Source organism: Amblyraja radiata, chromosome 11 (assembly GCF_010909765.2).
Source record: "Amblyraja radiata isolate CabotCenter1 chromosome 11, sAmbRad1.1.pri, whole genome shotgun sequence".
Classification (NCBI taxonomy): domain Eukaryota; kingdom Metazoa; phylum Chordata; class Chondrichthyes; order Rajiformes; family Rajidae; genus Amblyraja; species Amblyraja radiata.
The window spans coordinates 6,498,530-6,515,650 of record NC_045966.1 but is presented as its reverse complement, the minus strand read 5'-3'; the positions used below and the strand labels follow the sequence as shown (position 1 = coordinate 6,515,650).

The following is a 17,121-nucleotide window of genomic DNA, read 5'->3' as shown; positions in this document are numbered from 1 at the left end:
TGGAAAAACTCAGCGGGTGAGGCAGCATCTATGGAGCGAAGGAATAGGTGACGTTTCGGGTCGAGACCCTTCTTCAGACTGAAGAAGGGTCTCGACCCGAAATGCCACCTATTCCTTCGCTCCATAGATGCTGCCTCACCCGCTGAGTTTTTCCAGCATTTTTGTCTTCCTTCGATTTTTCCAGCATCTGCAGTTCTTTCTTAAACAACTGGAGTATTGTGTGCAGTTTTAGTCTCCTAATTTGAGGAAGGACATTCTCGCTATTGAGGGAGTGCAGCGTAGGTTCACCAGGTTAATTCCCGGGATGGCAGGACTGACATATGATGAAAGAATGGATAGACTGGGCTTATATTCACTGGAATTCAGATGGTTGAGAGGGGATCTTATAGAAACATATAAAATTCTTGAGGGACTGGACAGGTTGGATACAAGAAAAATGTTCCCGATATTGGGGGAGTCCAGAACCAGGGGCCACATTTTAAGAATAAGGGGAAGGCCATTTAGAACTGAGATAAGGAAATACTTTTTCACCCAGAGGGTTGTGAATCTGTGGAATTCTCTGCCACAGAAGGTAGTGGAGGCCATTTCACTGGATGTTTTCAAGGGAGAGTTAGATGTACGTAGCTCTTAGGCCTAATGGAATCAAGGGATATGGGGAGAAAGCAGGAACGGGGTACTGAATTTGGATGATCAGCCATGATCATAGAACATTGAATGGCGGTGCTGGCTCAAAGGACCGAATGGCCTACTCCTGCATCTATTTTCTATGTTTCTATGTTTCTATGTGAACAAGTGATCGCGGGTCGGCGCAAACTCATTGGGCTGTAGGCTGTTTCCACGCTGAATCTCTATGCTAATCTTAAAAATTTAATAAAACGGATAACGATCAGACGGAATTGATCAGTCTATGTACAGAAACTGGTCCTGGTTCAGGAAAGTAAGATTGCAATTAGAGACACAGAAAGGGAGTAAGAAGAGAAATAGCTTTACATTTTTGAAGCTCAAAATCTTTATGTTGAATCGCTGGCACTTAGTAGATGAAATAGTTCCCATTCTAGGCCAGAGAAGTTAATTGGGATTGCAATAAAAATAATCACATCATTAAAAGCATACTGATGTGGTTAAAGAGGCTTAATGAGATTAACTTAAATTGAAGTTTCCAAATGCTGCAAATTCTTAAAAGTATATTGGAGCTTCAGGGAGAGCTGGTGTTTCTGCAAGGCTAATAGTGATGTGCTTGCAATTTGTGGCATTTCACGATTTGTGGAATATCTTGTCCTAGCCACAAGGTGCAATAGACAATAGACAATAGACAATAGGTGCAGGAGTAGGCCATTTGACCCTTCGAGCCAGCACCGCAATTCAATATGATCATGGCTAATCATCCCCAATCAGTACCCCATTCCTGCCTTCTCCCCATATCCCCTGACTCTGCTATTTTTAAGAGCCCTATCTAGCTCTCTCTTGAAAGCATCCAGAGAACCTGCCCCCACCACCCTCTGAGCCAAAGGATTCCACAGACTCATCACTCTCTGTGAGAAAAAGTGTTTCCTCGTCTCCGTTCTAAATGACTCATGGCTCACTAGAAAAAGGTGAGTATCATTCTACCCACGGTTATTATCGCAATGGAATCCGTTCTCTCTTACTTAGCGGCTCAAAGCACCACTCAATAATCATGTCATAATGGGTCACATTTTAGCTCCAGTTCCCTCCCGCATTCCAAAGGCATGCAGGCTTGTTGGTTAATTAGCTTCTGTCAATTGTTCCTGGAGTGTAGGATAGGGCTAATGAACAGATGATTGCTGGTTGGTGCGGACTTGGTGGGCTGAATGGCCTGTTTTCACGCTGTATCTCCAAACTAGTGGGAAAGCCTAGGACCAGTGGTCACAGCCTCAGAATTAAAGGACGTTCCTTTAGGAAGGAGATGAGGAGGAATTCCTTTAGTCAGAGGGTGGAATTCATTGCCACAGACGGCTGTGGAGGCCAGGTCAAGTCGTCAAGTCAAGTCAAGTCAAGTTTATTCATCACATACACATACGAGATGTGCAGTGAAAGGAAAAGTGGCAATGCTCGCGGACTTTGTGCAAAAAGACAAACAAACAAACAACCAAACAATCTACAAACAGAATGGAACAGAACCACATTTTTGTCAATAGATATTTTTAAGGCAGAGATAGATAGATGCTGGATTAGTACGGGTGTCAAGGGTTATGGGGAGAAGGCAGGAGAATGGGGTTGAGAGGGAAAGATAGATCAGCCATGATTGAATGGCGGAGTAGACTAGATGGGGCGAATTCCCCAATTCTGTCCTATAACTTATGAACTAAACTAAACTAAGCTAATAAAATAAAATAAACATGTAATTAATTCCAGTGCTTTTTCATATCAATGTACAGCTGCTATAATAAGAATATTCATGGCAAAAATAGAATTTCTCTCCCAAATGTTTCACTGTTGCCACTTCACTATTATTAGGTTGACCATTGATGCAGAATGCCAGCTTCAACTGCATAACTTCCCAATGGATGAACACTCCTGTTCACTGGCGTTCTCAAGCTGTAAGTATTAGTTCACCACCCGTACGTTTTTGTGAATGAATGCATTGATACTTTTTTATCACATGTGACATGTCACAGTGAGATTCTTTGTTTTGTACACCATACACAAGGTATACAAAGAGTCACCATGTAAAGGGCGATGACAACGTTTTAAAGCATTCCATTTAGTGGCAATAGTCCCCCATTGTTCACAGTGCCCCCCCCCCCCCCCACACTGCCGGGTACCTCTTTGTTGTCACAAGGTCGCAAGATCATAAGTGATAGGAGTAGAATTAGGCCATTCGACCCATCAAGTCTACTCCACCATTCAATCATGTCTGATCTATCTCTTCCTCCAAACTCCATCCCACTGCCTTCTCCCCATAACCCCTGGCACCCGTACTAATCAAACATCTATCTCTGCCTTAAAAATATCCACCGACGTGGCTTCTACAGCCTTCTGTGGCAAAGAACTCCAGAGATTCACCACCCTCTGACTAAATAAGTTGTCTCCTCATTTCCTTCCTAAAATAACGTCCTTTAATTCTGAGGCTGTGACCTCCAGTCCTAGACTCTCCCACTAGTGGAAGCATCCTCTCCACATCCACTCTATCCAAGCCTTTCAATATTCTGTATGTTTCAGTGAGCCCCCCCCCCCCCCCTCATTCTTCTAAACTCCAGCAAATATATTGACTAAAACTGAATTTGTAATTTGCCCTAAAGCCAATAATCTTCTATATAAAAATCTGTACGCATTAATTTATAAATGTCAAGCATGTAATTATGTAAACTGGCAGCAATATTAGTCACCTTTTATAGAAAATGCTCAATATTAATAATTTCTATTGTTGGAAAAATAAAAAATTATGGTAAAAGCAAGGTATGGTCAACTTTAAACTAGTGCATTTAGCAGTTGGACTTGCCTCCTCTTGTGTGATTCTAGGAAGGATCAAGAAGGCTGTGGAGGCCAAGGCAATGGATATTTTTTAGGCGGAGATTAATAGATTATTAATAAGGATAGATAGACACAAAAGGGTCGGAGTAACTCAGTGGGACAGACAGCATCTCTGGAGAGAAGGAATGGGTGACGTTTCGGGTGGCAGGGAAGAAGGCAGGAGAATGGGGTTGAGAGGGAACAGATAGATCAGCCATGGTTGAATGGTAGAGTAGACCTGATGGGCCGAATAGCCTAATTCTGCTCCTCGAACTTACAAACTGGTGAATGCCAAATGCCTAATATCAAAATCAAAAGGAGTCTTATAAGGCAACTCGTATTCCATCTTGCATATACATGGATAGGCTATTATTTGTCACAGATCTTGAAGAGCAGAAACATTCAAACAAGTTATAATATTACCAAAGCCAATTAACCTGCAAACCTGTGCTTTGTGGGAGGAAACCAGAGCACTCGGAGAAAACCCACGGGGTCACAGGGAGAATGTACAGACAGCACCCAAAGTCAGGATTGAACCTGGGTCTCTGGCGCTGTAAGGCAGCAACTCAACCGCTGCTCCACCGTGCTGCTCTGAGGGGAAACGTTTTAAAAATAAATGTTTGTAGGATATATGGTACGAGCTGTCAGAGGAGGTAGTTGAGGCAGATACACTCACATTTAAAAATAATTTGGACAAGTACAAGGATAGGGAAGGTTTGGAGGGATATGGGCCAAATGCAGGCAGGTGAGACTAATGTTTAAGAAGGAACTGCAGATGCTGGAAAATCGAAGGTAGACAAATATGCTGGAGAAACTCAGCGGGTGCGGCAGCATCTATGGAACGAAGGATTGGAATGGAGCGAACGTTGCCTATTTCCTTCGGTCCATAGATGCTGCCGCACCCGCTGAGTTTCTCCAGCAGGTGAGATTAATGTAGAGTTGGAAATTGGCAAGTATCATCCAGGCGGTATATACAATATGATACGATACTATACGATACAAAGGTTAAGGGGGGACTTGATAGAGGTCTTTAAAATGATGAGAGGGATAGACAGAGTTGACGTGGATAAGCTTTTCCCATTGAGAGTAGGGAAGATTCAAACAAGAGGACATGATTTGAGAATTAAGGGACAGAAGTTTAGGGGTAACATGAGGGGGGAACTTCTTTACTCAGAGAGTGGTAGCTGTGTGGAATGAGCTTCCAGTGGAAGTGGTGGAGGCAGGTTCGATTTTATCATTTAAAAATAAATTGGATAGGTATATGGACGGGAAAGGAATGGAGGGTTATGGTCTGAGTGCAGGTAGATGGGACTAGGTGAGAGTAAGTGTTCGGCACGGACTAGAAGGACCGAGTTGGCTTGTTTTCCGTGCTGTAATTGTTATATGGTTATATGGTTCTGATAGAACTTTATTCATCCCCGGAAGGAAATTGGTCTGCCAACAGTCATAACACACAACAAGGTACCTGTACATGAAAAGTTTAAATTAGCATTAAAGTTTTTGAAATTAACATTAAAGACTAACATTGTGAACTTGTTTGCCTCTCCATTCCAGACGGCTATCCGAAAGATGAAATAATATACCAGTGGAAGCAAAGTTCAGTTGAGATTGGCGACACTCGCTCTTGGAGACTGTACCAGTTTACTTTCATTGGATTGCGAAACACCACAGAGTTTGTGAAGACAACTTCAGGTAAATCACTTTTATTTAAAACTCTCAGTGAACTTGCAAAATATTTTTTGTACCATCAAGGGAGCGCATCAATTGAGAAATGTGTAAGCAAGCAATTGTTTATATGGAAGGTAGACACAAAATGCTTGAGTAATGGCCCTGTCCCACTTAGGAAACCTGAACGGAAACCTCTGGAGACTTTGCGCCCCACCCAAGGTTTCCGTGCGGTTCCCGGAGGTTGCAGGTGGTTGCCGGAGGTTGCAGGTAGTGGAAGCAGGCAGGGAGACTGACAAAAACCTCCGGGAACCTCATGGAAACCTTGGGTGGGGCGCAAAGTCGCCAGAGGTTTCTGTTCAGGTTTTCTAAGTGGGACAGGGGCATTACTCAGCGGGACAGGCATCGCCTCTGGAGAGAAGGAATGGGTGACGTTTCGGGTCGAGACCCTACTGTTTATATGGAACAGTTGCATCTTATAATTTTTAGAAAACTGCACTCTTCACAACTTTATTTAATGAGCCTTAAAATTAAAATGGCAAGATTGTGGGCGGTACATTTTGTTAACTGGAAGCTTCAAGCCGATGATTTTGGTCTGTGTGCTGTTGATAAAACTTTGACATCAATATTTAGAGGAATTTTGTTTCATGACTCATGATGGTCTGTTTTGTTCTGCCCAATCTCCCTGTCTCCTGACAATGGAAATAAGATGAATAGGTGCAGAGGTGATTATGGAGGAATTCATTGCCATGTGGAGGCCAAGTCACTGGCTATTTTTAAGGCGGAGATTGACAGATTTCTGATTAGTAATGCCCCTGTCCCACTTAGGAAACCTGAACGGAAACCTCTGGAGACTTTGTGCCCCACCCAAGGTTGCAGGTGGTTGCCGGAGGTTGCAGGTAGTGGAAGCAGGTAGGGAGACTGACAAAAACCTCCGGGAACCGCACGGAAACATTGGGTGGAGCGCAAAGTCTCCAGAGGTTTCCGTTCAGGCTTCCTAAGTGGGACAGGGGCATTAGGGTGTCAGAGTTTACAGGGTGAAGGCTGTTGTCAAGAGCCAAGTCAAGAGTGTTTAATTGTCATGTGTCCCAGATAGAACAATGAAATTCTTATTTGCAGCAGCACATAGTACACTGTAAACAATATAATAAACAAGAAAAAAAGTTAATTGTGTGCACATATACACATGCTCACACACACACACATATATACATGCAAACATACATACAAAAAATGATAATATGCAATAATAACAATAATAGTCCCCATTCTCCATTAAGGGCCTGTCCCACTTTCCAAAGTTACTCACAAACTCTCCCGAGTTTTCCCCCTGATTCAAACTCGGGGAATGTCGGGTAATGTCGGTAGCGAACCCGTAGGAGGCCGATGGAGTTCGTAGATGTTTCGTAGCGGCTCGTAATGCCAGCGTAGGAACTCGGTGCATCAGGTAAGTCGGGACGTTTTTTCAACGTGTTGAAAAATGTCCACGAGTAAAAAAAATAGCCCCGAGTACCTACGAACGGCTTCTACCGCAATTCTCCAATGTCCCACGAGTAAAAAAAATAGCCCCGAGTACCTACGAACGGCTTCTACCGCAATTCTCCAAGTTCGAATCAAGGGGAAAACTCGGGAGAGTTCGTGAGTAACTTGGGAAAGTGGGACAGGCCCTTTATGGAGACTGGGGTGAGCGGGAGAGATAGATCACCCATGATTGAATGGCAGAGTCGACTTGATGGGCTGAATGGCCTTATTCTGCTCCTAGAACATATAAACTTCCAAACTTATGACAGGTGCCTCTTTCTTCATTGGTTGCATTTGACCAACTCACTCAGATGCTTTACCGATAAACAGGCCCAAATCCCATTCATGAACGCCCCTTGTCTTAACTTTCAAAAGGCCACAAAGTGCTGGAGTAACTCAGCAGGTCCTGCAGCTTCCCCGGAGAACATGAACAGACTGTTACAAAAGTGGGTGGTTTTGCAGATAGTGAAGATGGTTGTTAAAAATTGCAGCAGGCTCTTGATCAATTGGCCAGGTGGGCTGAGGAATGGTTGATGGTATTTAATACAGAGAAATGTGATGTGTTGCATTTTGGGATGTCTAACAAGGGCAGGACCTACACAGTGAATGGTAGGGACCTGGGGACTGTTGTAGAGCAGAGGGATCTAGGAGTGCAGGTGCATGGTTCCTTGAAGGTGGAGACGCAAGCTTTTGGTACATTGACTTTCATCACTCAACGTATTGAGTATAGAAGTTGGGAAGTCATGTTGCAGTTGTATAAGATGCTGGTGAGACCACATTTAGAGTATTGTGTTCAGTTCTGGGTACCGTGTTTTAGGAAAGATGTTGTCAAGCTGGAAAGGGCACAGAGAAGATTTACGAGGATGTTGCCAGGACTAGAGGGTCTGAGCTATAGGGAGAGGTTGAGTAGGTTGGGACTCTATTACTTAGAGCACAGGAGGATGAGGGTTGATCTTATAGAGGTGTATAAAATCATGAGAGGAATACATCGGGTAGATCCATAGAGTCTCTTGCCCAGTGTAGGGGAATCGAGGACCAGAGGGCATAGGTTTAAGGTGAAGAGGAAAAGATTTAATGGGAATCTGAGGGGTAACCTTTTCATACAAGGGATGGTGGGTGTACGGAACAAGCTGCCAGAGGAGGTGGTTGAGGCTGGGACTATCCCGATATTTAAGAAAAAGTTAGACAGGTACATGGGTAGGAAGGTTTGGAGGGATATGGACCAAACGCAGGCAGGTGGGACCAGTGTAGCTGGGACATGTTGGCCGGTGTGGGCAAGTCGGGCCGAAGGGCCTGTTTCCACGCTGTATCACTCTATGACTCAATGACTCTGACGACATCTCAGGTTGAAACTCTTCTTCAGACTTCTTAACTTTCATCTCCTGTTGGTCACAGTAGCTTTGACTTTGTCAGATCAAAGTTAGAAACCACGCCATGCCAAACACACAGACAAATGTCAACTAATCGTTGTTCATGTGGGAGCTGTGGGAAGAACTGAGTTGTATTTCAACATGGGCAGCGCTTCACTCTGTGGGAATCGAACTTTACTCCAGTGAATCGCTAAACAGGCCTGGTGCAGGTGTGGCCCATAGAGTCAAACATTCGCATAATGAAAAGAAGAGACAATGAACTCAAGGCTACACTGAGACTCCCAAATCTGCCCACATAGACAAAGAAGCCTGTTTCTCAGTGTAAAGTTACTGAATGCTGGATCACAATAGTGTATGTGACTACCCTTGCTTCCATGCTATCAAAAATGATATAAAAATACTGCATGCTTAGTATCGTGAGGACAGTCTCTTATAACCATATAACCATATAATAATTACAGCACGGAAAACAGGCCATCTCGGCCCTTCAAGTCCGTGCCGAACACTTATTTTCCCCTAGTCCCATCTACCTGCACTCAGACCATAACCCTCCATTCCTTTCCCATCCATATACCTATCCAATTTATTTTTAAATGATAAAATCGAACCTGCCTCCACCACTTCCACTGGAAGCTCATTCCACACAGCTACCACTCTCTGAGTAAAGAAGTTCCCCCTCATGTTACCCCTAAACTTCTGTTTCTTGCTTGTCTGTTCTCCTTGTCTAACAAGTTATTGCTAATAAAGCAGCTACAGTACAATAGTAACTCGCGTCCAATGTTAATTATTCCAACATTCACCATTCTTCCCTCTCTGTTTTAGTTTAGTTTGGCCTGTGCCAGTGCACCTAGGCCTTTTGCATTGTGCCCTGGAAGATATATTTGAGCTTATCTTGACCTGTACAATTGCCTTATCAACGAGAAGCCAAGCTACTTCTATGTGTATAGTTAGTTAGTTCTCAAAGTTTCTTAATGTTGAATTTTTGTTGTGGGAAAGATGTCGCCAAGCTTAAAACGGCTCAGAGAAGATTTACAAGGACGTTGCCAGAACTCGAGGGACTGAGCTACAGGGAGAGGTTGAGCAGGCAAGGGCTTTATTCATTGGAGTGCAGGAGGATGAGGGGTGATCTGACAGAGGTGTCCAAAATCATCAGAGGAATAGAGCAGGTAGATGCGCAGTCTCTTGTCCAGAATAGGGGAATCAAGAACCAGAGAACATAGGTTTAAGATGAGGGTGGAGAGATTTAATGGGAACCTGAGGGGTGACTTTTTTCACACAAAGGGTGGTGGGTGTGTGGAACGTGCTGCCGGAGGTGGTAGTTGAGGCAGGTACCATCACAACGTTTAAGAGATATTTAGGCAAAACAAAGATGACAGGTTTAGACAGATATATGTGCTAATCAGGCAGGTTGGACTAGTGTAGATGGGACATGTTGGTCGCTGCGGGCAAGTTGGGCCGAAGGGCATGTTTCCATGCTGTGTGACTCTATAATGGTTTAATTTAACTTGAACCTTACAATTTCCATATCAAAGAGAAGCTAAACTCTGTAGAATGGTTATTTCTCAATTCCTTAATGTTGTAACAATGGCCAATGGCATCATATTGTTGGACTGCATTGCAGCAAATATCAGTTTGACCACCTTCCACGTATAGTTACTATTTTAATTGTTTTACTTTAAGGTTGAGTTTGTCTGAATTTTAACTTGAAAATTTATTTTTAATGAAAGTATCTATTGAGAGCCACTGTTTGGCGAAGGACACACACAGAGGAAGAATATAACTGTTAATTTATAAGCAGCACATATTGGACCTTAACGAGATATCCATTTTAAGCCATTCAATGGCCACTGATGTTATTTTGATTCATTTTGAGACCTGGGTTCAATCCGAACCTTGGGTGCTGTCTGTGTGGAGTTTGCACGTTTTCCATGTAACTGCCAGGTTTCCTCTAGGTGCACCGGTTTCCTTCCACACTCCAAAGACGTGCAGGTTTGTAGGTTAATTGGCTTCTGTAAATTGTCCCTAGTGTGTCAGAAAGATCTAGTGTATGGTGATCGTTGGTCGGCATGGACTCGGTGGGCCGAAGGGCCTGTTTCCAGTGTATCTTGAAAACTAAACCTAAACTAATAGGACTAGTGTAGATGGCATGTGGACTGCAACAGCTGATCTGACCGTCTAAATTTAGGTGCAATTGGAAACACTGATTAATGCATCTTATAATTTTAACGGACTGCACCGTTCACAAATTCATTTAATGAGCCTTAAAATTAAAACTGAGAGATTGTGGGTGGTATATTTGTTAACCTTGAGAATGTGCAGAGAGGTCATAACACACGATTAACCTGATGCTATCGATGGCAGGATAGCTGGAACGCCAATCCCATGCTGGCTGCTTATTGAAGAAATTCAATTCATTGTGTGTTAGCTCCGTACATCAGGATAAGATCCAACCTCATTAATTGCAGGCATATTATAGACATCATGCACTCCTTACAGAGTGGACACAAGATGCTGGTGTACAAATTAAGACACAAAAGAATGCTTGGTTTAGTTTAGTTTAGCTTTGAGATACGGTACGGAAACAGGTCCTTCAGCCCACCCAGTCTGTGCCGGCCAGCGATCTCCGCACATTAACACTATCCTACACAGACTAGGGACAATTAACCTTTTTTTTTTTACTCTTTTACTCCTTGGAGTGTGGGAGGAAACCGGAGCACCCGGAGAAAAGCCACACAGGTCACGGGGAGAACGTACAAACTCCGTACAGACAGCACCCGTAGTCAGGATCTGGAGCTGTAAAGGGCCTGTCACACGTGAGCGACCTGATCCACGAGTTCTGGCGAGTTTGGCCTAGACTCATACTCGCGGCATGGTCGGAACGAGGTCGTAGGAGGTCTTTGTAACTCTCCTTCATGCTCGAGAGTAGTCCCCGTGTACTCGAGGCCTCAGCTAGGCCGCGGCGTATTTTTCAACGTTGAAAAATGCCCGCGAGTAAAAAAAGGATGCCATGGAAAAAAATCAATACTTTTTTTACTCGTAGGTTTAATCAAAGTAGTACGTCGTAGTAGGTCGGCATGTTAGTCGTAGGTAATCGAAGGTAGTCGAAGGTAGTCGTAGATAGTCTTCATCATAGTCGAAGGGAGGTCGAAGGAGATCGATGGAGGTCGTCTTCACTCTCCACTATTCGGTGTCCAATTTTTCCAAAGTTAGTTGTAGCTAGTTGTAGCTAGTCTTCAACAGTCATACAACTGAAGGAGGTCGAAGGAGGTCTTCAACATGACATTTTTTCAAACTCTCCTAAACTCTTCTAAACTCGCCAATTAGGTCGCCCAAGTGGGACAACCCCTTAAGGCAGGAACTCTACTGTTGCACCATCCTAAAAATTACACTGTGTCAAGCAATCTACTCTCCAAGATTACAGGAACGTAACTCTAGGGGGTATGAATTGGCTTCCACCGGTTAGGGTAATGGTATTTGTACTGCCAGCCCTACTATGTTGCTGCTGCCTGAGCTGTTATAGTCATCCAGCACAGAAACAGACCCTTCAGCCCAACTGCTCCATGCCAATCAAGATGCCCCATCTATGCTAGTCCCACCTGCCTGCGTTTGGTCCATATCCCTCTAAACCTTTTCTATCATGTACCTGTTTAAATGTCATTTAAATGTTGTTATAGTACCTGCCTCAACTACCTCATCTGGCAGTTCATTCTAAAAACCCAGATCTCTCCTCAGGTTCCTACTAAACCTTTCTCCTTTCACAAACATGCATTTGGTTGACGTTTGGACACAGGCACGGCCTATTCTACACTGACTACGGGTGCTGTCTGTACGGAGTTTGTACGTTCTCCCCGTGACATGCGTGTGGTTTCAACGTGATCTCTGGTTTCCTCCCACACTCCAAAGACGTGTAGGTTTGTAGGTTAATTGGCTTGGTATAAAAGTAAATTGTCCCTAGTGTGTGTAGGGTAGTGTTAATATGTGGGCATCGCTGGTTGGTGCGGACTCGGTGGGCCGAAAGGCTTGTTTCTGCGCTGTATCTCGAAACTAAACTGAACTAAGTTCAAGTGAATCTTCTGAATGTCTTTCCTTCTGGAAATGGGGTAATTTGATGCAATGATCACCAGATGCCAGTTGCATTTTATTTAATGCTGAACAAACATTTCTCTTCATCAGTATCTTCCCCTTAGTTACGCTCGGATATGACACTCATTCTTGTACAGATTATGAGTGTCCTTAAGTTCCCCATCCTCCTGGGGTGGCTGCAAGCCATTGCTATTCTCCTAATTGACACTTTCATTGAGCGCTGTCTGAAGTTTTAGATAGCTGTTATCATGTTACATCCTCGGGCCCGGTGCCAGCACAGTGATGAATTCTACGAGTTACATGCCTTCTGGTGATGAGCAGTCTTTCAGTGAAATTTAACACAGGGGTGGCACGGTGGCGCAGCGGTAGAGTTGCTGCCTTGCAGCACCAGAGACCGGGGTTCGATCCTGACTACGGGTGCTGTCTGTATGGAGTTTGTACGTTCTCCCCGTGACCGTGTGGGTTTTCCCCGGGTGCTCAGGTTTCCTCCCGCACCCCAAAGTCGTACAGGTTTGTAGGTTACTTGGCTTCAGTGAAAATTGTAATGTCCCCTAGAGTGGAGGATAGTGTTATTGTACGGGGATCGCTGGTCGGCACAGACTCGATGGGCCGAAGGGCCTGTTTCCGCGCTGTTGCTAAACTAAACCAGTCTGCTTATCCAAATCTATACAGGTTAAATTCTCTAGTTATAATCAATCTACACTTTCCGCTTGTTTGACCATCATTTCATAAGATCATAAGAGATAGGAGAAGAATTAGGCCATTCAGCCCATCAAGTTTACTCCGCCATTCAATCATGGCTGATCTATCTCTCCCTCCTAACCACATTCTCCTGCCTTCTCCCCATAACTGCAGTTGTACAGGGTCTTGGTGAGACCACGCCTGGAATATTGCGTACAGTTTTGGTCTCCTAATCTGAGGAAAGACATTCTTGCCATAGAGGGAATGCAGAGAAGGTTCACCAGACTGATTCCTGGGATGTCAGGACTTTCGTATGAAGAAAGACTGGATAGACTCAGCTTGTACTCGCTAGAATTTAGAAAATTGAGGGGGGATCTTATAGAAACTTACAAAATTCTTACGGGGTTGGACAGGCTAGATGCAGGAAGATTGATCCCGATGTTGGGGAAGTCCAGAACAAGGTGTCACTGTTTAAGGATAAGGGGGAAATCTTTTAGGACCGAGATGAGAAAAACATTTTTCGCACAGAGAGTGGTGAATCTCTGGAATTCTCTGCCACAGAAGATAGTTGAGGCCAGTTCATTGACTATATTTAAGAGGGAGTTAGATGTGGCCCTTGTGGCTAAAGGGATCAGGGGGTATGGAGAGAAGGCAGGTACAGTTCAAGTTCAAGTGAGTTTATTGTCATGTGTCCCTGTATAGGACAATGAAATTCTTGCTTTGCTTAAGCACACAGAAAATAGTAGGCATTTACTACAAAACAGATAAATGTGTCCATATACCATGATATAAATATATACACACATGAATAAATAAACTGATAAAGTGCAAATAACAGAAAGTGGTTATTAATAATCAGAGTTTTGTCCGAGCCAGGTTTAATAGCCTGATAGCTGTGGGGAAGTAGCTATTCCTGAACCTGGTTGTTGCAGTCTTCAGGCTCCTGTACCTTCTACCTGAAGGTAGCAGGGAGATGAGTGTGTGGCCAGGATGGTGTGGGTCTTTGATGATACTGCCAGCCTTTTTGAGGCAGCGACTGTGATAAATCCCCTCGATGGAAGGAAGGTCAGAGCCGATGATGGACTGGGCAGTGTTTACTACTTTTTGTAGTCTTTTCCTCTCCAGGGCGCTCAAATTGCCGAACCAAGCGACGATGCAACCGGTCAGCATGCTCTCTACTGTGCACCTGTAGAAGTTAGAGAGAGTCTTCCTTGACAAACCGACTCTCCGTAAGCTTCTCAGGAAGTAGAGGCGCTGATGAGCTTTTTTGATAATTGCGTTAGTGTTCTCGGACCAGGAAAGATCTTCAGAGATGTGCACGCCCAGGAATTTGAAGTTCTTGACCCTTTCAACCATCGACCCGTTGATATAAATGGGGCTGTGGGTTCCCCTCCTACTCCTTCCAAAGTCCACAATCAGTTCCTTGGTTTTGCTGGTGTTGAGGGCCAGGTTATTGCGCTGGCACCATATGGACAGTTGCTCGATCTCCCTTCTACATTCTGACTCATCTCCATCAGTGATACGCCCCATGTGGGCGGTGGGCGGCGCGACTCACGTCGCAGCGGCCTCTGCAGTCCGTCTGTCTTTTTGTTATTTTTTGTCCCGTTTTAATGTAGTTTTTATTTTATTTTTTTGATGGGGTGTGTGTGTGTGTGGGGGGGGCGGAGGGTGGGGGGGGAAACTTTTAAAATCTTTCCCCTGCACGGAGAACCCGACCTTTTCCCTGTCGGGTCTCCGTTGTCGTTGGGGCTGCAACGTGGAGCGGCTTCCAGCAGGAACGACCTGGGGCTCCAGTCACGGAGCTGCGGAGCTACTCACCATCATGGAGCTGGCCGAGTCCGGAGCGGGTGGAGCTGTGGTGGCGCTCGGCTGTGATCCGACCCCCGGAGATTCGGAGGCTCCAACCGCAGGTCTGGCAGACAGTAATATCGGGAGCCCGCGGGTCCCTGCTGGGAGACTGCTTTTCGGGGCTTCCGCAACGGCGACTTCTCCCGCCCGAGTAGCGGGGTCGAGGATGACCTGGAGCGGGGCCTTACATCGCCCGGCGCGGCTTCAACGGCTGCGGGACTTTGCTAGCGCCCGCCGGGGGCTCCAACAACAAGACCCGGAGCGTGGCCTTGCATCGCTTGGCGCGGCGTTAATGGCCGCGGGACAATTGCCATCGCCCGCCGGGGGCTTTGACTCTGACATCGGGAGTGGAATGGGGAGTGCAGGGGAGAGATAAGTTTTTTTGCCTTCCATCACAGCGAGGAGGAGATGCGCTGTGATGGATGTCTGTGTAAATTGTGTTGTGTCTTGGGTCTTTTTTCATGTGTGTATGACTGCAGAAACAACATTTCATTTGAGCCTCTATGAGGTTCAAGTGACAAATAAATTGTATTGTGTATTGTGTAATAGTGGTGTCATCAGCGAAGTTGATGATGGAGTTCGCACTGTGGTTGGCTACGCGATAAGACAGAATTCCTCCTCATAGGCTCCAAAGCCACACTCAGCAAAATCAATAACCCCACTCTCACCATCGACGGCACCACTGTCTCCCCATCTCCCCAGGCCCGCAATCTTGGCGTGACCTTTGATTCCACCCTCTCCCTTGAGCCTCACATCCGCCATGTCATTAAAACCTCCTTCTTTCATCTCCGCAACATCGCCTAACCCAGACCCTCTCTCACACCGCCCGCTGCTGAAAGACTCATCCATGCCTTCATCTCCTCCCGACTGGACTACTGCAACTCACTTCTCCTTGGCATCAGCTCCACCTACATCAACCGACTCCAACTGGTCCAGAACGCAGCCGCCCGACTCATCACCCACACCAAATCCTGGCATCACATCAATCCAGTCTTCAAACAACTTCACTGGCTTCCCATCTCCCACCGGATCACCTACAAAATCCTGATCCTCAATTACAAAGCCCTCCACCATCTGGCCCCCCCATATCTCACTGACCTCCTCTCCCCCTACCAACCCTCACGGTCCCTCAGATCCACATCAGCCGGTCTCCTTTCCATCCACAAGTCCAACCTCCGCAGTTTTGGGGACAGAGCCTTCTCCAGGGCAGCTCCCAGGCTCTGGAACTCCCTCCCCCAACTGATCCGCAATTCCGTGTCCCTCACCATCTTCCAGTCCCGCCTCAAGACCCATCTCTTCACCTCTGCCTATCCTTAACCCCACGTCCCCCTCCCTTTTCATCTGTGCATTAATTGCCTCGTATTGTGTTTTGTATTGAATTCTGTCTTTACTTTGTGTACTAGTCATGTCTCTACTATTTATTTCATTTCCCTTACATGTTTTTCCTCTACCTGCTAAATTTTTGTAAGGTGTCCTTGAGACTCTTGAAAGGCGCCCATAAATAAAATGTATTATTATTATTATTACGCAGTCATGGGTATAGAGTGAGTACAGCAGGGGGCTGAGCACGCAGTCTTGAGGTGCTCCCGTGCTGATTGTTATTGAGGCTGACACATTTCCACCAATACGAACAGACTGTGGTCTGTGGATGAGGAAGTCGGGGATCCAGTTGCAGAGGGATACGCAGAGACCCAGTTCTGCGAGTTTGGTAACCAGTTTGGAGGGGATGATTGCGTTGAATGCCGAGCTGTAATCGATGAATAACAGCCTGACATATGAGTTTTTGTTGTCCAAGTGGTCCAGTGCGGAGTGGAGGGCCAGTGAGATCGCATCCACCGTTGATCTGTTGTGGCGGTAAGCGAACTGCAGTGGGTCCAGGTTTTTGTCGAGGTAGGAGTTGATTTGCTCCATGATCAGCCTCTCAAAGCACTTCATCACCACCGGCGTTAGTGCCACTGGTCGATAGTCATTGAGGCACGTCACCTTACTCTTCTTGGGCCCTTTTAAAGCAGGTGGGGACCTCAGACCTCAGAAGTGAGAGGTTGAAAATGTCCGTAAAAACTCCCAGCAGTTGGTCCGCACAGGTTTTTAGAACACGACCGGGTATACCATCAGGACCAGGTGCTTTTCGGGGGTTCACCGCTCTGAAGGATTTCCTGACATCGGCCTCTGTGACTGAGACTGAAATGCCATCACAGCGAATAGGGGATCGGGAAGGCACATCAGTATTCTCCCTGTCAAAGCGTGCGTAAAACGCATTGATCTCGTCAGGGAGTGATGTTTCACCGACATTCGAGCTGCCTCCTGGTTTCGCCTTGTAGGAGGTGATTGCATTCAGGCCCCGCCACAGCTGCCGAACATCTGTCTCATCCTCCAGTTTGGAGCAAAAGTCCCTTTTGGCCTTTTTGATACTGAGTTGGATGATCAGCCATGATCATATTGAATGGTGGTGCAGGCTCGAAGGGCCGAATGGCCTACTCCT

At 45.6% G+C, this 17,121-nt stretch overlaps 1 protein-coding gene across 2 annotated transcripts in view; it reads left to right on the top strand.

Moving 5' to 3' along the window:
• gabrg2 (gamma-aminobutyric acid type A receptor subunit gamma2) overlaps window positions 1-17,121 on the top strand; it is a 94,278-nt gene that overhangs the window by 19,333 nt on the left and 57,824 nt on the right. For both annotated transcript variants that reach the window (XM_033029236.1, XM_033029235.1), the window contains exons 5-6: window positions 2,476-2,558; window positions 5,026-5,163. In XM_033029236.1, coding sequence (XP_032885127.1) covers window positions 2,476-2,558; window positions 5,026-5,163 — 221 coding nt within the window. The remainder of the gene's footprint in view (window positions 1-2,475; window positions 2,559-5,025; window positions 5,164-17,121) is intronic.